This window comes from Netta rufina, assembly GCF_964035555.1.
Source record: "Netta rufina genome assembly, chromosome: 3".
NCBI classification, from domain to species: Eukaryota; Metazoa; Chordata; class Aves; order Anseriformes; family Anatidae; genus Netta; species Netta rufina.
Window position 1 is genome coordinate 14,848,496 of NC_140125.1, and position 16,914 is coordinate 14,865,409.

Here is a 16,914-nt window from a genome sequence, read left to right on the forward strand (position 1 = left end):
CCCCGGGCAGCGCCATGGAGCCGGCCCGCACCACCGCGCCCTCTCCGCAGCCCGCGGGGGGGGAGGAGGACGCGGAGCCGCCGGCCCCGGCCGCCCCCTCCTCGTTCGCCGAGCTCCTGCGGCTGGTGCGCAGCGGCCGCAGCCCGCCGGGGGTGCGCAGCCCACGGGCAGCCCCCACCGGGGACACCCCCACGGCCTCCAGCCTGCCGCGGCCCAAAAAGCCCTGGGAGAACCGCCCCGGCCGGCCCTGAGCGCAGGAGGCACGGGAAGCCCTTCCCTTCCCTTCCCTTCCCTTCCCTTCCCTTCCCTTCCCTTCCCTTCCCTTCCCTTCCCTTCCCTTCCCTTCCCTTCCCTTCCACCAGGCACCAGCTCCAAAAGAATTATTTTTATTTTTATTTAAGAAACATATAAAGAACTCTTAACAAGTGAAAAATTCTCCTTTGTGCCCTCATCCGCAAGCAGCGGGGCCCAGCAGGTCCCAGCAGCAGCCCGGCTCTCCCCAAACACGCGTGGGGCATCAAATTTGTGCTGCTGCCTCCAGGGACTCGAGACGGGGAGCCTGAGCCTTGTGCCTGCTCCCCCCAGCACCGCAGAGCTGCTGGAGACAAGGTAGGAGCCAGGCTGCAAAGCCATATCTACTTCTCTTCTTCAGCCAAATGCAAAAAAATATATATAATAAAATAAAAAGTTACAGAACAGTGCAACGCACTGTCAGTCCCAGCATTCACTTCATGCTGTTCTCTGACCTCTTTGTCTCCGTGGCTGCAGCCAGCACTCAGAACGAGGACCCCCACACACACTTTCCTGGTGGGAGCATTGATATTGCTTGATTTCCATACACCGTATCTCGACAGCTAGTGATCCTTTACAAAGGGTAAACAAATGTCGGCGGAGCTGCATTTCTTCTCGATGCAGCTTCACGAGTTGCTAAGACGGCCCCGTCTCGGTACAAACCTCAAATTAACCTTGCAACCGTTTGAAGAACTTGAGAACGGACTGAAAGCTTCAAGCCCACCGGGGGCAAACGCAGGACTAACGCGTTCTTCCTCCCTCCCTGCAGCACAATCACGGCTCCAGCGTCAGCCTCAGCTTGATGTTCATGGCTGCCAGCTCTGCCACGAAGTAACGGAAGACGTGGGGCACTGGGATGACCTGGATGGTGTCCACCCGGCCGCACAGCAAGCAGGAATACCTCCTGTTGCTCGCCACGGAGGAAGGCGGCGGCCGCTGCAGCAGAGGAGAGAGCATGCTGCCGCAGCTCGTGCAGACGTAGGCTTCGGAGCCATCGGAGCAGCTGAAGAGGCGGTCGTGCAGCAAGAAGGAGGTGCCGTGAGCCAGCAGCGCATCGCGCTCCATCTCGCCGAAGCGAATCCCGCCTTCCACGTTCCTCCCCTTGATGGGCTGGTTGGTGACGGAGTCCCGAGGTCCCGTCGTCCTCACCTGGAACTTGTCCGAGACCATGTGGCGCAGGCGCTGGTAGTACACGACTCCCACGAAAATATCTGCCTCCAGCTCCAGGCCGCTGATCCCGCTGTACATCTTCTCCGTCCCGAAGAAGTTGTAACCCGCGCTCACCAGCGTCTCGCCGAAGTATTTCAGAGCAGAGTCCTCCTCCGAGAAGGTGAAGGGAGTGGCATCATAGCAGACGCCGTGCAGCGCTGCCGACTTCCCCGCCATGCTCTCGATCAGCATCCCGATGGTCATACGGGAGGGGAACCCGTGGGGGTTGAAGAGGATGTCTGGGACCATCCCGTTCTCCGTGAACGGCATGTCTTCAACCGGCCACAGCTGGCTCAGGATGCCTTTCTGCCCGTGACGGCTGGCAAATTTGTCACCCACAGTTGGATTTCGGGGAACTCTCAAGGTGATGCAAACCTTCTTCAATTTCCCGGTGCCACGGTCATTGCTGCATAACTTGATGTTGTCTACAATGCCCACCTCCTTATTCCTGTGTGGGTAGAGAAACATTCACAGCAAAGGTGTCAGACAGGCTCATGGTTTTTAAGGAAGGGAAGCAGAGGAAGGAAACCAAACCATTTTTTCAGTCTAATAAAGCGCTCGGGATCACCGCACTTCTTGGGAAATACCATTCAGGGAAATCAGACTGTGTAAGAATTAGAGCAAAAAAAAAAAAAAAAGATAAAAAAAGCATCACACAAGTGCCATCCATTTGTTGTTTCTAATGCTAGAAGCACAGCTGCAAGCTGCCATGCAATGAGGTAGCGTGCCATCCATGATTTCAAATAAAAGTAATTTAAACCAGGTTCATCAATGTCACACCCAATCTGAGAAAACTTTTGTTTTGTTTTGAGGCAGCAGCAGCCCTGCCTCCCCAGTAAATTCTCACTGTCTTGGTGGGATACTGAAATCAATAAATACGTTTAGAGCAAAGCAAGAGAGGAAGGCTCAGGAACAGAGAGTGAAGGCATGGTGTGAGTTGACACAGCCTTTGCCAACAAGTTCAGGGGTGTGCTGCTTCTCCACGTGCACCCACAGCCTGATGTTTCACACGGTGGGTGCCTGCTGCAGGCTTAACTTGTGTTACACTGCCCAAACTCTCAACTTGTTTTAGAGGTTTCTTCCCTTCGTCCTTTGAATGCAACCAAAGTAGAGACCATCACAAGGAAAAAAAAAAAAAAAAAGAACTGCAAGCTTGTTCAAAGTTTTAAGTCAAAGCCTCTGTTCATCTCTTCCTAGCTGTGCTTAAGACCTGGCAGTGTTAAGACCTGCAGCACACTTCTGACGCTAAGGAGAACTTCAGGGTGCAGGGTCCCTGGGGAAACGGGGGGTAGGAGCCAACACTGAGGGCAGGGAACTCCACCTCTCCATAGGAATCCAAATAATGACCCAATCTGGATCTGATTAGATTTGCCTTCTCAACATGAATAATAAATAGCATAATCCTCATGCTATGAATGTTGTAGAGAGACACAGAGAGGACCTCAAGCCATATGGATAACTGCATACATATGAGTGCAGTCTTTGGTAACCAAGCACTTTCTTGTATTTTGCTGTTGTTGTTTTGTGTGTTGGTGGTGTCGTGTTTGTGGTTTTTTTTTGGACAGAACACTTTATCCTATTCAATTAACAAAATGCAGAAAAAAAAAAAAAAAAAAAGAAGAGTCCTGGGGAGACAGCAAAACATTTCTGGAAGCTCTCTTTTCACCAGTCTCAGATTTTTCTCCTGGGTAAGTCAGGCTTTGCAGCTCTTCAGCATACACTGGCTTAGAGGAAAGCCACAAAACATGCACGTAAGTTGCCTGTACCACGAATTTCATGTGCCATCAACACGTGCATGTTTTGTGACCATGTGAGGAGGAAAGGAAACCCCGGGAAGATCACGCAGCTGATCAGGGGCCACTGCTATCAGACTGCTCACAACTGCATGTTTGTTTGGGGCCAGGAAGGACAAGCTGAACTTACTTATAGTATACAGTGAAGGTCTCCCCTGTGTTGAGGTTCATGTAGCTGTAGAAGGGATCCCCTGGCTGTAGGATGGAGCCAATAAAAGGCAGTCCATCAGCATCTAACTTCTCTGCAACATTCGGGTCACCAGGCCTGGCACCAAATACTAAATTATCATCTCCCCTGTTGGCTTTAAGGGAAAGGTCAATGCTCTCCATCTTGATAACACTTCCGTAAGCAAACCCTCTCTCCCAGGAAGATTTGTTCACAATCTAAGAGGAAGAAAAAAGACCTGTTAGAGATTTGCTAGTAACTTCAAGGAAAGCATTTCCATTCTGATCCAATGCTCATCTTTTTAACAAATTCCTTCTTTTGGTGGCTCACCATTGCATCTTCCATGTCATAGCCACTGTAGGAGATGACAGCCACAATGGCGTTGGTACCGACTGGGTAGCTGTCCATGCTGTAGAAGTCGTACATTCTGGGCCTCACCAGAGGGCTCTGGGGAGTATGAAGGAGGTACAGCTTGTTATCCGAGCGGTCCCTGTAGTTATAAACTGGAAACCCCATGGTTTGCTTTCCTGTAAAGAACGAAAGTTGGATTTATTCAGGATCAATTCAAAGTCAAGCCACGTTTCATCCTCCAGGTATCTTGCTAAGAACAAGGCTGGAAATGAGTTAGAGGAATTACCAGTTTTAAAAACCATAGAATTTAATAATTGCTCTAAATCCAGTTATAAAAGTTTCTATGAGCCATGTGCAATATTCAATTCCCTTCATGGTATTACATAAGGAATATTTGTAATTTTTTGTCTTTTCTGCAATTTCAGAATCTCTGATAACATTTTTCCTCCTTTGAAGTTTCCCATAGTGAGGCATACTTTACATATTTCCAAGCCACAAAGCATTTGCTACTGCCAGGATCAATGTACTGGCAGGAAAAACAAGTTTGGAACAGAGTTACATTGGTACTTTCAGAGAAGTACGAAAACATGGTAGCATTTTAAGGACACCTTTCTGATAATATTGCCAGAAATGTAATATGCTGTGGAGATAATGAGAGCTGCTCTCAGTTCCTACCACATGCTTCTCTTAGCTTGCCTTTTTTGTTTTAAGTAAGATTCTTGCAGGCCGCTTGCACATCAGACAATTGAAACCTCATGTACTTACCCATCCCAACTGCCTTCAGACAACCAAATAAATCAATTTAAATGCTGACAGAGGAAAAAAAAAAAACATGCTGTTGCCACAGCACTGTATTACCATCCTGCAACAGATGCCTAGTAACTGTCCTCCGAAAACTGAGTGTCAAGACATCACAGTGACTGAAAACAGGTGGCAAAGAAACCTGCACTACTGCACAGCCTCTGCTCTAGCTACTAGTCAGAGGCAGGTCAACCTGGCAGCTGGGGGGATGGCAGCACAGTTGTCAGATATTAACTCCCCTATGCAGCTGGTGCAGTGCCCCCAGCTTGTCTATATGATCAACAACCTCAAACAGGAAAAAAACACACCAAAATAGATATGTGAGAGATTCCCCCCTGGCTTCTTTGTGCCCAGGGGCTCGCAGCACTAGGTGCTACAGTACTTACCCATCTGGCACTGATACATGTTTCGTGGACTTTGGTTGTGGTCGGAGAAGGGGATGAGGTTGGCCACCACGCTCAGAATGCTGTGAGGGAAGAGCTCCAGGTGAGTGGTCACTCCAGGAACCACCTCTGACTCCATGGTGGCCACGTTCATGAAGATCTGCAAGAATCAAATCAGATAGGTCAGGAAGAAAGCAAATTAAACCTGCCTGTGATTACTTTTCATTTCAGTTTTAGCTGTGTTTTTTGTCTGCAGCTTAGTGCAGGCAAGAAAAACATGACAACTGTTAAACTACTACCACAATCACACCTAACTGCATGGACAGCAAGTCTGAAAATATAAAACTGCAGTAACATGGAAAGGAAAGGTGACAAATTATGAAGTTCCCAAGCAAGCCACTACCTGTTTCTGCAAACTGCCCTGGGCAGCTGTGATATAAACTAAGATGAGACAGTACACACAAGACAGCAATTTTTCACCTAAGAAAATCTAGACTATGTTAATACTGAAAGCAGACTCAAATATCTCAAAGACCCCTACAGTCCACCTGTAAGAAACATACCAGAAGCTGATCAGCTAGAAGTGAGAAAACCCTTTTGTCACCTATTCTAGCTCTTCAGCACGATCTCCCTATGTCCCATTCTCAGCTCCTTCGACAAACACTTCACAAAATAGTGCTTTTGACAGAGGATACCTCTGTAAAACTTTGTTCCAGCACTTTAAAAAGGAAATATGCAAAACATACCTGTTCCAGAGTGCCAATCCATTCTTTCCTTCCGTACAGCAGGTTTTTGACAGGCCGCACCATCCGGCAAGGGGTTGTAAAAATGAACAACCCAGGATACAGACTGGGTTTTCCTGTCATTGGGATAAGGACCACTTCTGCCCGTGCAGGAAATCTTTTCTCTTGAGTTATCTGTTTGTGCAATGAAATAACAATTTAGAAATACAAACCAATATTGCTTTAGTTAAGTTGCATCCAATCGGCTAGGTTATGCCCACAATGAAAAGTTCCAACCACTGATGTAGCTCGTAATATAGAATGAAGAACAGATTTAAAAAATATTTCTAGAAAATTCTCCACCAAGAAAAGGACAGAATACTTATTTTTCAAAAAAAAAAATATATCTCTAACAATGACAAGTTCATAAACCAATAGACTGAACTTATGAATGTAAACAAGAAAAACCTGATAAACCCACTCCAGTACTAACATGCAGACAAAAAGTCTTATTAGGTTAGATTTAAAAAATAAATGGAAGTTATGAAGAAAGTTCTAAACATGCCTATTTCTGACCACTACATACTGAGGGCGTTATATATAAGTCATATTTTAAATAATACAACCTTAAAACGTCGGAGGGCTTCTGCAACCTGAGGAGCCAGGTCCCACTCCACCCAGCCCACCACGGCGCCATCCAGCACCACTCTGTAACACTCAGCATAAGGCCTACTTGGAGTCGCGTCAATGGGGACAACACCTGTGAGAAGGAACAGACAAAAAAAAAAAAACACACAAAGCACACGTTACTTCTGCAGGAAACCTCAAATCCACACCAAAAAGCTTCATGAGATCAGAAAATTTAGACCACCTGTAGAGTGCAAAGCTGTAGATGACTTGATGGAAAAATATAAGATGTGCACAAGTGAGAATGCCATTCCCCACCCACTCCCCAACAATTTTTGGAATGACATAGGACTCCTGTTATTGCAGCAGTCACTGGAAGAGCTGCAGTTGAATTAAAGTCACTGGCAGCGTTAGGAAGGCAGTTTTATTCAACTTCTCACTGCTCGTACTGTGCAATTCCTTGCATTCAAGTGAATGTCTTCATTCTACATTACATGGCTAAGACATTTATTTTGAACTTTACATTCTCCAGAAGGTTGGCAAGCCTATATAAGCAACATGCTACTTGCCATTCAGCAGAAGCACATTAAGAAGAACAGGCTTACCTTGATTTCATCTTCTAAAGTTAAGAATTTACAATAATGGTATCTGGAGAACATTTTCCAGTTATGGGTTTGTAGGGCAGAAAAGTAAAAAGGAACAAAAAGGAACTGCTCCATTAAATGTTCAAGCCAGCAAAACGTACCTAGGGCACATAACAAAGGTGGAAGGTCTCTCACAGGCACTATCTCTGTCACTATTTCACACACAGCTGTCATGTGGTTCATCAGACCGCAGGGCTCTCCATCAGGGGTGTCCACAGGACACAGGAACCCCCAGGATTCGGGCAGCAGCTTGCGCACAGTTGTGGTTCTCATCTGGGCAAAGGCCGAGCCTCTGTGTATGCAGCGGAAGTGGGAAAGGTAGCGAACGAAATTCAGCTTGTCTCCCACCACACACAGACCGCTGTCCTGTAACATGCCCAGGCCTAGGAACAAAATTGAGATTTATGTCAGGACGTTGCCCAGCTTTGACACATAAAGCATGATGCTACAAGGCTGCTTCCTATTTCTCACTGGTAAGACCTAAAGATGCCCACACAGGATCCCAACAACAGAAGGTACACATGCATTTCAGCAATTCAGTGACTTGTCAAAGACCTAGAGACTTTGAATTCCAAGCTATGGCTTAAAATCCAACTCCTGTCAGAGACAACTAGAAATAGTTCCTAGTGAAGTGACTTGGGGATTTGCTCCTGATACTTCTTAACAAAATTCTGCGGCCTTCTAATCTCACTTCATTTTCTAGTGAGCGTTAAGTAACCACACCAGCACACTCCATATGCCAGAGAAACAAAGAAATATACATTATTAGAGTGAAGCAATTTCTCTGTGTTGTAACTCACATTATTAATGGGGCAGTCCTCATAAACAAATGCCCCTTTTCTGTCTTATGTCCTATCTTTTAAGAAGAAATAATCTTTAGGAAAACAAAAATATGGTTGCTCGTTCGGACAATGCTAAATTTAATTTCAACTATTTATCCATGTAGTGGCCTTGCTTTAATAACTAACATGTTTTATACCATGCATAAGAATCTATGCTTGAAGACAAATCCCCCCTTTTTCCAACTATCCCTTTCCCCAAACCAGTCTTCATCAACTCACAGTCTATCATTTCTGCATTCAAGTTGCTCTCAGTTAAAAGCTCGATATTATATTGTTTCTCATACTATGCAAGATGAAAAAAGACTTTTTAATCCTTAACACTCACCAGTTTTAGATCGCAGGTTGCCAGTTGCAAGAAGATACTCAAATGCCTTGGTAACATCTGCTGTCATGCTGAATGCCTTGATCAAGCTGTCTGCGTTTATGTTGATATCTGCCTTTTCTGTTCTCTTCTCCAAAACAAATCTAACAGACTGCAGCCAGTTCTCAAGCCTCTCCTATGGTTTAAAAGTGAGAGTTTTAAATTGAAAACCGGAAAATAGAGACTCAAATTATGAGTGTTTAACTGGTTATGCGTGCTACAGAAGTCTTCTGAAATCAGCAGGATGGACAACTTTCAGCAAAGTGGAAGCTTTCTGACCATATTTCCTACACTGACTTTATTGTATCTAAGTGCTCGCAGTATCGTGCCAGTGTAGACCTGCAACAAATTGCCTACTCAAAATCTTAGCAATCACTTCCACCCAGACTGGTGGTGACTGTAGTGAATAAAATACTGTAACAGAATTTCATAAAAAGCAAATGAGTCCCAAAGCTGAGAGTATACATATAATCTGACCACAAGACTAACTCCGCTCTTTAGCCTACTAAATACAGTGATGAACTCAAAACCATGTCATGAAGCAAATTTAGGCACCAAAACTTGAAGGCCATGGTCCCAAAGAATTTAAAAATCACTTAGACAATGTGAGACAGTGGATTCGATTTTTATTTTTAAGTGTAACTTTATCATTGCTGTAGTCTTGGACACTAAATAAAAACAGGGAAAAGGAGGCAGAACACCATACCCATGAATACTTCAGATCTCCATGCTGCAGCCCCCCCACGGGTGGAGGAGCCCCCGGTGGAGCAGGTGGATGTGGCCTGGAGGAGGCTGCAGCCCATGGAGAGCCCCCGCAGGAGCAGGCCCTGGGCTGGAGCTGCAGCCTGTGGAGAGGAGCCCACGCAGGAGCAGGGGGTCTAGAGGGAGATACCCCATGTGATCTTACCTTTAAGAACATAAGGTAAAGCTGTCCTGGAGTAAGCACTTCTTGATTCATCAGACTGTCAGGATTATCCTCCATGCACTCTCCTTTGGCAAAAGCATACAGCTTTCGGGTCATCATACAAAGCAGGTAGAACTTCTCAGTTTTGTCTGTTAAGTGTATGCAGATACACTTGCTGGAGGAAGAGAAAGAAGGACAACTAACACCATCTCTTCACGCTAGCTGCTCTTCACATTCTTCCTAAAATATCTCAAAACACTTTTTACATGCCTATGCTTATCCACATACACGCAACCAGACCACTCCCCAAATCTGAACTGGATTCTAGTAACAGATCACAAAACATTTCTGTCTGGCCACAGAAAATCCAAAGCTCTGTTGCTATCAAACCCTTGCATAGAAAAAAAAAAAAAAAAAAGAGGGCTGAACGACATTCTAGTGCAAGCAGAAAGGAAGGTTATTCCTAACTCCCCATTAAGCTGACAAACTGCTTTCCAAACATACCATTGAGATAACTCGCCTTCCAAGACACAAGTGCAATCATTTTTCAGCATGTCAGCACACAAGAACCTGTCCATTTCTGCTGCTGCTCTATATTGCCCCCCGCTGAAGCCTTTACAACTTCACCGTAATGACAAGCCTCCAAAGGCTGATTCTGAGGCATGTTCTGGCCAGGCAGAAGTTATGATACGAAGTACATCCCAATTAATGCTTTCCACTATTCCCACTCTTCTATCTCCCCAGCTTAGACAGACAAGGTCACAGAACATATCCGAGGGGAAAAAACACCCTAAGAGTAATTCTCTTCGTTCTAAATACGATATAACTTTCTTGAAATTATCCACCTGTTTCTCAGTACAAAGTGCTGTACTTCCAGCGCTGTAAGTGCCCCTCTGAGGCACCTGAAGACTGCCTCAATGTTTCCAGCAACCTAACCCCCCCCCACCATTTACAAGTACTCAAGGGCAGAGCCATCCCAAACGATCCTTTTCAAATGCTAAAACACCTCTCAGAGAACTAACACTTGAAAAATAAATGACTTGGTTGAATGCTCATCACATTGACCATCTCAAAGCTAGCTTATTCCACGGAAGAAGTTAGATTTTAAAACATCTGGAAGCTAAATTGGCTTCTAAACACCTAATTCCTACAATTTTAATAGATAAATGCTATTCTTGTAACAGTTGCCCATTACTGTGTGAAACAGCTGAGAAAATGCCATTACTGTTGGCCAACAAGATTAATTTCAAGCAGTCCACACACGTACCTGTAACCTTCTTTTCTTTAAGTGAAAATTCCAGTTTTTCATCAAATACATCAGAAAATTACATCTAAATAACAACGAATGCTCTTCTCCTGAAACCATTTTGTAGGTATTTGTATCAATCTGTAAAATCTGTACTTTAGAACACCACAACTACAGATTAATATCCTCAAGTCCCATCAAGAATTGGCCACTGGCTATCATTTCATGTGTGCATGAAAATCTTAAGAAAGGCAGCGTGATGGCAGAGCATTCTTAAAGCTGCTTGTAATTTCAGTGCAATCACGCTGAATCACACACTCCGAGACGCATACATACATACTTGAAAATGAGATCTGCAGCCTGTTCATTGCTGTACCACTCTGGGAGGTTCAGTTTTACTCTGAAGCTCTTTCCAAGGTATTCAAGGACGTTTTGCTGTGTGTAACAGCCTGCATCCGCTACTGCTCTCAGCATCTCCGTAACACAGTTCACGTAAAAGGTGTCGTTTTCCTTATCTTTGACCAGCTCTTTAAAAATCTGGTAGTCCGTGAAATTAACTAATGCCTGAAAGACAAAAGGGTGTCAGATCAGAAAACAAAAAAACAAACAGCCATGAAAATGCTGGGCCATAAAACACTGAAAAAGCAGAGCACCCCAATGATTTAGGTTCTTCAGTTCTCTGAAAACACCCTTCCACCATGCAAACTGAAAAATACTGTGGGGTTAAGGGGCTTCAAGAGTAGCACTGAGGATCATGAGTAGCCCCAATCCAATAAACCTTGGAAAACAAACAAAAACTCACACCTTCTAAATTAACAGGTTTCTTTTGATTACATTAGATTTACTTGTATTTATATATATATATATATATATATATATTATACAGACACACGCATATATATACTTTTTTTTTTTTTAAACTTCATAACTTCACTTAGAAACATGAATTTAATTCACCATTGCCTCGAGCTACTTCTTATCCCCACAGAAATCAAAAGACAATTTAGCCTTCTGATGATGGCCATTACAATTCACTTTAGCTTCAGCACTTCATGTTCTAAAGCTCATACTTAAATCCAATGTTCTTAGGTCTTGGTGTTATAACGGTTGCCTAATTGTTTCTTTAAGTCAGGGTTAAGCAAATACATTGCACACTAATGACTTCTCTATTTGCAGACAAACCTCCCTCATCTTTAAGCGAACTGTTTGTCCACTACAATTAAGAAGCCTTCAAGAAACTCATTAAAAATGGAGGCTGCATGAAAAATACACCCAGGCAGATTTCTTTCTCAAAGGGGGCAACACAACCTCAGCAGTTATGTATTTTGCCGCTTGGTAAGTCATGATACGAACAATCTAGAACCAGCCACAGACCACACGCAGCAAGGAGGAACTGGAATCGCAGCCAGAAGAACCAGGCTGCCACAGCAGGACCTGGACAGGCCACAGAAAACCAGCACAGAACTAACCTCAACTGATGCTGGGGATGGGGTGAAAGCCTAGGGAGTGCCTACTCTTGAAAGAACTCAAACTTCAGACAACACAGCCTGCTTAACCTGAGATCTCATGAGCTAACAAAGTCAGTATAATTCTCTTGCTTATTAAAACTAAGAGTAATTACCTATTTTTGGTAACTACTTTTGTTGAGACAGCAGACTGGAGAAAAAGTGAAACGTATCATGCAACAGCAACACAAATAGAGCGGGTTGTAAGTACACACAAATTCCCTGAGACTGATTTATGCAGCAGAAGACAAGGTGTAGTGCCACAGGCCTCTGACTTGCTCTTACCACTTTGCTGCTGTACATAAAATACACAGATGACATACCCTGGGCTCTGCTATCAGAGAAAGCATGCTTTACAAGAAATTTGGAAAGCTTGACTGAAGTCAAACTTTTGTCTACTAGCTGAATAACAATTTAACCCACCCAATGTGCTCAAACTGGTTTTTGTCTTCCAGTTCTTACCGGTTTTCAGTTCCAATCAGAAACAGTGTTTAATTTTTCTCCTCAAAAATTAACCCAGTTTACTGGTTTAGTTTTACATGAGACTACTTGATTTTAATGATTAAAACTAATATAGATGAGAATTGAACTGTTTCTTGTAAGGTCATTCTGCATTAAAGAGATTACCAAAACCTTTCAGATGAGGTGCCAAACCCTTACACTCTCCATTTGTCCACAGCATTCATTGGTAAGAAGCCATAAAACCTTGCAAAACTCCCCCCTCCTCTCTTTACCCTGCATGCATTCCCTCTGCTGCAACTGTGTGCTGCATTACACATACAGGCTCAGTCTGGTCTACAGTTCTCCAGCCAATATAGGAAGTATGAGAGAAAATATTTCTTATGGAATTAGCTGATTCAAGCACTATTTACCTTAAGAGCAAATCCCAAGGGAAGGAAGAACAACTCTTTCTGAAAAATGAAGTTCAACATGACACAACCGTTCTCCAAGTAGTGAAGGTTCATATTTATTGCAGCGTGCTCCTCCTTAACGCAGTGCATCACTACTCCTGCAAAAATTAACGCAAGCAAAGACCAATGTGAGCTGTGCAAAACCAGCTGACTGCATTTCTGTGACAAGTCCAAACAGGTGAGACAGTTCATTAGGCCATTAGCTAAGTTTTCGTACTTCGTGGTAGAGAACACAAGGCAGGCAGATCTCTGATTTCAGCATCAGCATCTCATTTAAAATAAAGATACTAGCTCAGTTTGGTTCTTAATGACAAAATCACTAAGCAGCCACTGCATTTGCTAAGAGGCTCACAAGACGCATAAAGCTTTTAAGAAATGGAAAGCCCCAAGACTCATCTCTTCTATCTGGAATTGCAGGTCAAAAGTTTCCTAGTCCTGTTCTAGGATGTCCACTGCAGGAGAAATTAAAATAGAACAAATGTCACTGTCTAAACTGGCCCTCCCTCAACATAAATTCACAGTGAACTGCAGTGTGTTCTGAAACACCATGGTTCACTCAAGTCAGCAGACGGTAATGCTCGAGTGCAAACCCCTAAATTCTCTTGTTTAATGCCAACTCATTTACCTGAGTACACATGGCAAAGCTATGGACCCTAGTTAATCTGTTTTATGTAAATTACAGATAGCATTTTGGAATACAGAAAACTAAATTCACTGAAACAACTTCAACACTTTACAATGACTTCTACAGAACATAGGATTCTAGTTAGTCCTTCCATGTAACAACAACTTCATGCACTCCACAGCCTGGAATACAATCTCCTTGCTTAGCATGGGCAGCTCAGACAACGCCACAAGGCAAGTACCTGCTTTGTACTTTCATCATTATGGTGTTGTCAACCCCCCTGGTTTTGTAGTAAAATTTATCTCAAAATATAAACATTATGCAGTTAAAAAAAAAAAATAAAAATCAGCTATAGTTGGTCATTTCCATTTGTCCACATGTATTTACTGGAGGGATGCTGCAGGAAGTTCCTTAGCTTACCATACTCTGTGAAGCCTGGGCCTCTGTTTTTCCACTTGTGTCTTGTCATTGCAAGAGGGAAATTTCGCCTGGGCATAATCAGCATTCTAATAACTTTTTCTAAGCCATTAATTATGAAGTAGCCTCCCATTTCCTGCCAGGAAAAAAAAAAAAAAAAAGAATAATGCTCATAATGTGCTTAAATATTCATAACATAATGTTTTAAATAAAAGAAAAAACCGCTGTCATTATTTTGTGAAAGCAAACATTTAATATTTCAGCTATGAAACAGCAAGAAACACGTTTCAGCACTGTACTTGAAAAGGCTGCACTCTTTGTCAGTGACCTTTAAGTCTGATTCTAGCATACAGTGCAAGGAAATGGATGCATGCTCCTTCATTTCAAGGGAGGAAAAAAAAAAAAAAAAAATCTATGTGGCCAAGTAAATAGCTCCAAAGAGCTCATGTTAGAAGTATTTATTAACAAAAAAAATATTAAAAAAATAAGTTATAACATTGAATTTTTAGACAAAAAGAAACTTTGGTGCAGAAAACCTCCCTCTGGTCACATATAAGCTTAACACCAATAAATTCATAGCTCCCCAAATTTTGTGTCATTAGAAAAAAAAGTGTTCTAGTAATTAATACTAGGAATAAGGGTACAAGTGGCTTAGTAGGGGAACCAGCAATAAGTACTTCTGTATTTAACTGTCCACAGATGAGAAGAGGTAAGAAAACATTTGTAGAAGACAACCAAAAATAAGAAAAACCTCTTCCAATGTCTGCCGTAAAGAGCGAACATCCAGAGAATGTAAGTCAAGCTTAAAACACAAATTCTCAAGTCCTCTAAGTTGTTGGCCCAATGTACTGCTCATGTAAAATGCAGATTTGCCTGACCCGCAAAATCCTCATTACCTCTTCCTCCTCGTGGCGCTGGATGAGCTCTTGGGGAGAGAGATTATAGAGGCTGCACAATTTAGACTTCACCATAATTGGAATATACCCCACAGGATGTTTAATAGTCCCTTGTGGAACGCCATTCACTGACCAGCTGATGTCAACCTAAAATGATACAAGAACAGTGAGCAAAGTAAGGTGCCATTTTACTTTCCTCACATATTAACTGCACATTTAACATGACCACCAATCTGTTTCACCAACTTTTGCCACTTTAAAATGGTAATAATAATAATAAAAAGCAAAACTAGTAAATACATAGATAATATACTCTGGTAAACAGTCAACATGAGTTTCCAGAAGAAAATCATACAAGTGTTGAACTAGGTGAAGAAGCTGCTAGTAGGGTGTATGAAGTTGCTAAGAGTTTACTCTGCCTTTCAGACCTCTCAAAAAAGCAGCCTAAATAGAAAAGGCTGCCACAGGGTAGGAAAGGAGGCCTAAAAAGTTAACACACAATTAAAAGAAAAAGTAGAAGAAAAAGTGTTCAATGAAAAGACATCCAGATTACAAGCATTTCCTAAGACTTGTCCACTTAACGTTTTCATAAGTGAATTGAAAGGTGAGAAAGAAAAGTGTACTGTTAAAGAAAATTTATTTACAACAGTAAGATCTGGCAGTGGGTTTGGAGAAGGATGATGCCTTGACTGTAAAAAACAAAGTGATAAAATGCCCAGCGGAAGGAAATAATCCCGATTTTATAGGCAGAATAATGAACGAGCTTTAAAAAATATACTGCCCCTTAGCATGTAATACTGAGGGGCAGTATTGTAATATAAAAATTGTAATACGAAATATTACATTGTAATATGAAATCATTGGTTCAATACTGGCATGAACTGGTTTCTGTGTGACAAGCTGCTCAGCAGACCATGGCACTTACCGTGGAGAACTGAGAATAATTCCATAGTGCTACATCCAGTTAAAAGCAGTGTGGTGAAGACAGGGAATGATCATATGCTGCTTTTTACTGTGCAAGAGCGGGAGTGGACGAGAACAAGTAAGACTTTTTCCACACAAGGCACAGCAAAAATGTTTTGTTCCAATATGTACACAGGTTGAAAAAACAATTAAATACACATAGAAAAAAAAGGAGGCAGATAATACAGTTAAGAAGAATGAAAGCATCTCTAGCTCAGGAAAATCCAGGAGTCATTGGGAAAATAGCCATGAACAATGTGTGACTGTCACACTTTTATGTTCAGACAAGATGTTTCACTTGCAGTAGGTTTTACCTACTTTTTGTAATGCTTCAGAGAAAGCAAAATAAAAGCTGAAACTGCAAACAAGCAGGGAACACATGGAAATGTGCAGTACAGTCCCAGTTACAGAACTGGGCCAGAAAACAGCGGTGGCCAGCCACAGGGCAGAGCAAAGTATTTGCTAGGGATGCTTCTTCAGTCACACGTCAGAGCAACCCAAAAAAAAATGAGATTATACAAACAGGAAGGATTTATAATTCTGGGCTTATCTGAAACCTAGATCCAGGCAAAAAAAAGATTTTAATTATAACATTGTGAGAGTAAACTTGTCTCCTCCTAGGATTTCCTGAACTGGCTGCCTGATTTTGTCACAAACTCACAGCAGAGGGAGGAACACGATTAAGATCCTGTGGGGGGAAAAAGGGCAGAGGAGATGGGGTCTCTTCGGAGTTCAGTCTGAAGAAAACCAGCTCACTGGCACCGCACACGGGACACGACTCCCGGGAACACCCCAAAAAGTCGGTGAACCTGGAAAAAAAAGGGCGTTGAGCTGAACCTCACCGTGATCTTGCCGCGGTAGGTGCTGCGCAGCCCCCGGCACTCGGCGGGGAACACCTTCACCTCCCGGCACACCGCACCCTTCGGCACCATGGGCGGCGAGATGGCGGCGCCGGCGATGGCCAGCGACACGCGGCTGTCCCTCAGGGCGAACTCCAGCGGGGCGATGTCCTGCGGGGAAAGAGGGACACACGCCTCAGCGGGACCCGCACACACACACCCCCTCCCCACACCCTCCTCTCGGCTCCCCCAGACCTGCAGCGCTTGGTACACCCCCTCGCTGATGGCGTAGTTGAAGGAGTCGATGTGAGCGGCGGGCAGGTCGCGCTGCACCCCGCTGCGGAGCCGCGGCCGCCGCCTCATGCGGCGCTGCTGGCCGCCACCCGGCCCCCGGCCGCCCTCCATGCCGCCCGCACCG

General features: G+C 43.7%; 1 protein-coding gene across 3 annotated transcripts; it reads right to left on the minus strand.

Moving 5' to 3' along the window:
• Nucleotides 1–602: 602 nt before the first annotated feature.
• On the minus strand, nt 603–16,886 carry POLR1B (RNA polymerase I subunit B). 3 transcript variants are annotated; one of them, XM_084284165.1, is made up of 15 exons: nt 16,752–16,886; nt 16,500–16,667; nt 14,695–14,841; nt 13,802–13,934; nt 12,718–12,854; nt 10,681–10,904; nt 9,098–9,269; nt 8,155–8,326; nt 7,089–7,370; nt 6,343–6,476; nt 5,741–5,911; nt 4,998–5,154; nt 3,790–3,986; nt 3,424–3,677; nt 603–1,948 (listed from the first exon to the last, which is right to left on the minus strand). In XM_084284165.1, exons 1-15 carry the CDS (start codon nt 16,857–16,859, stop codon nt 1,066–1,068), a joined length of 3,339 nt encoding a protein of 1,112 aa, XP_084140291.1. In that variant the 5' UTR covers nt 16,860–16,886; the 3' UTR covers nt 603–1,065. The 3 variants fall into 3 exon arrangements, with proteins under 3 accessions (XP_084140291.1, XP_084140293.1, XP_084140292.1); XM_084284167.1 differs by lacking the exons at nt 16,500–16,667; nt 16,752–16,886 and adding an exon at nt 16,319–16,425; XM_084284166.1 differs by lacking the exons at nt 16,500–16,667; nt 16,752–16,886 and adding an exon at nt 15,620–15,689.
• Nucleotides 16,887–16,914: the final 28 nt, after the last annotated feature.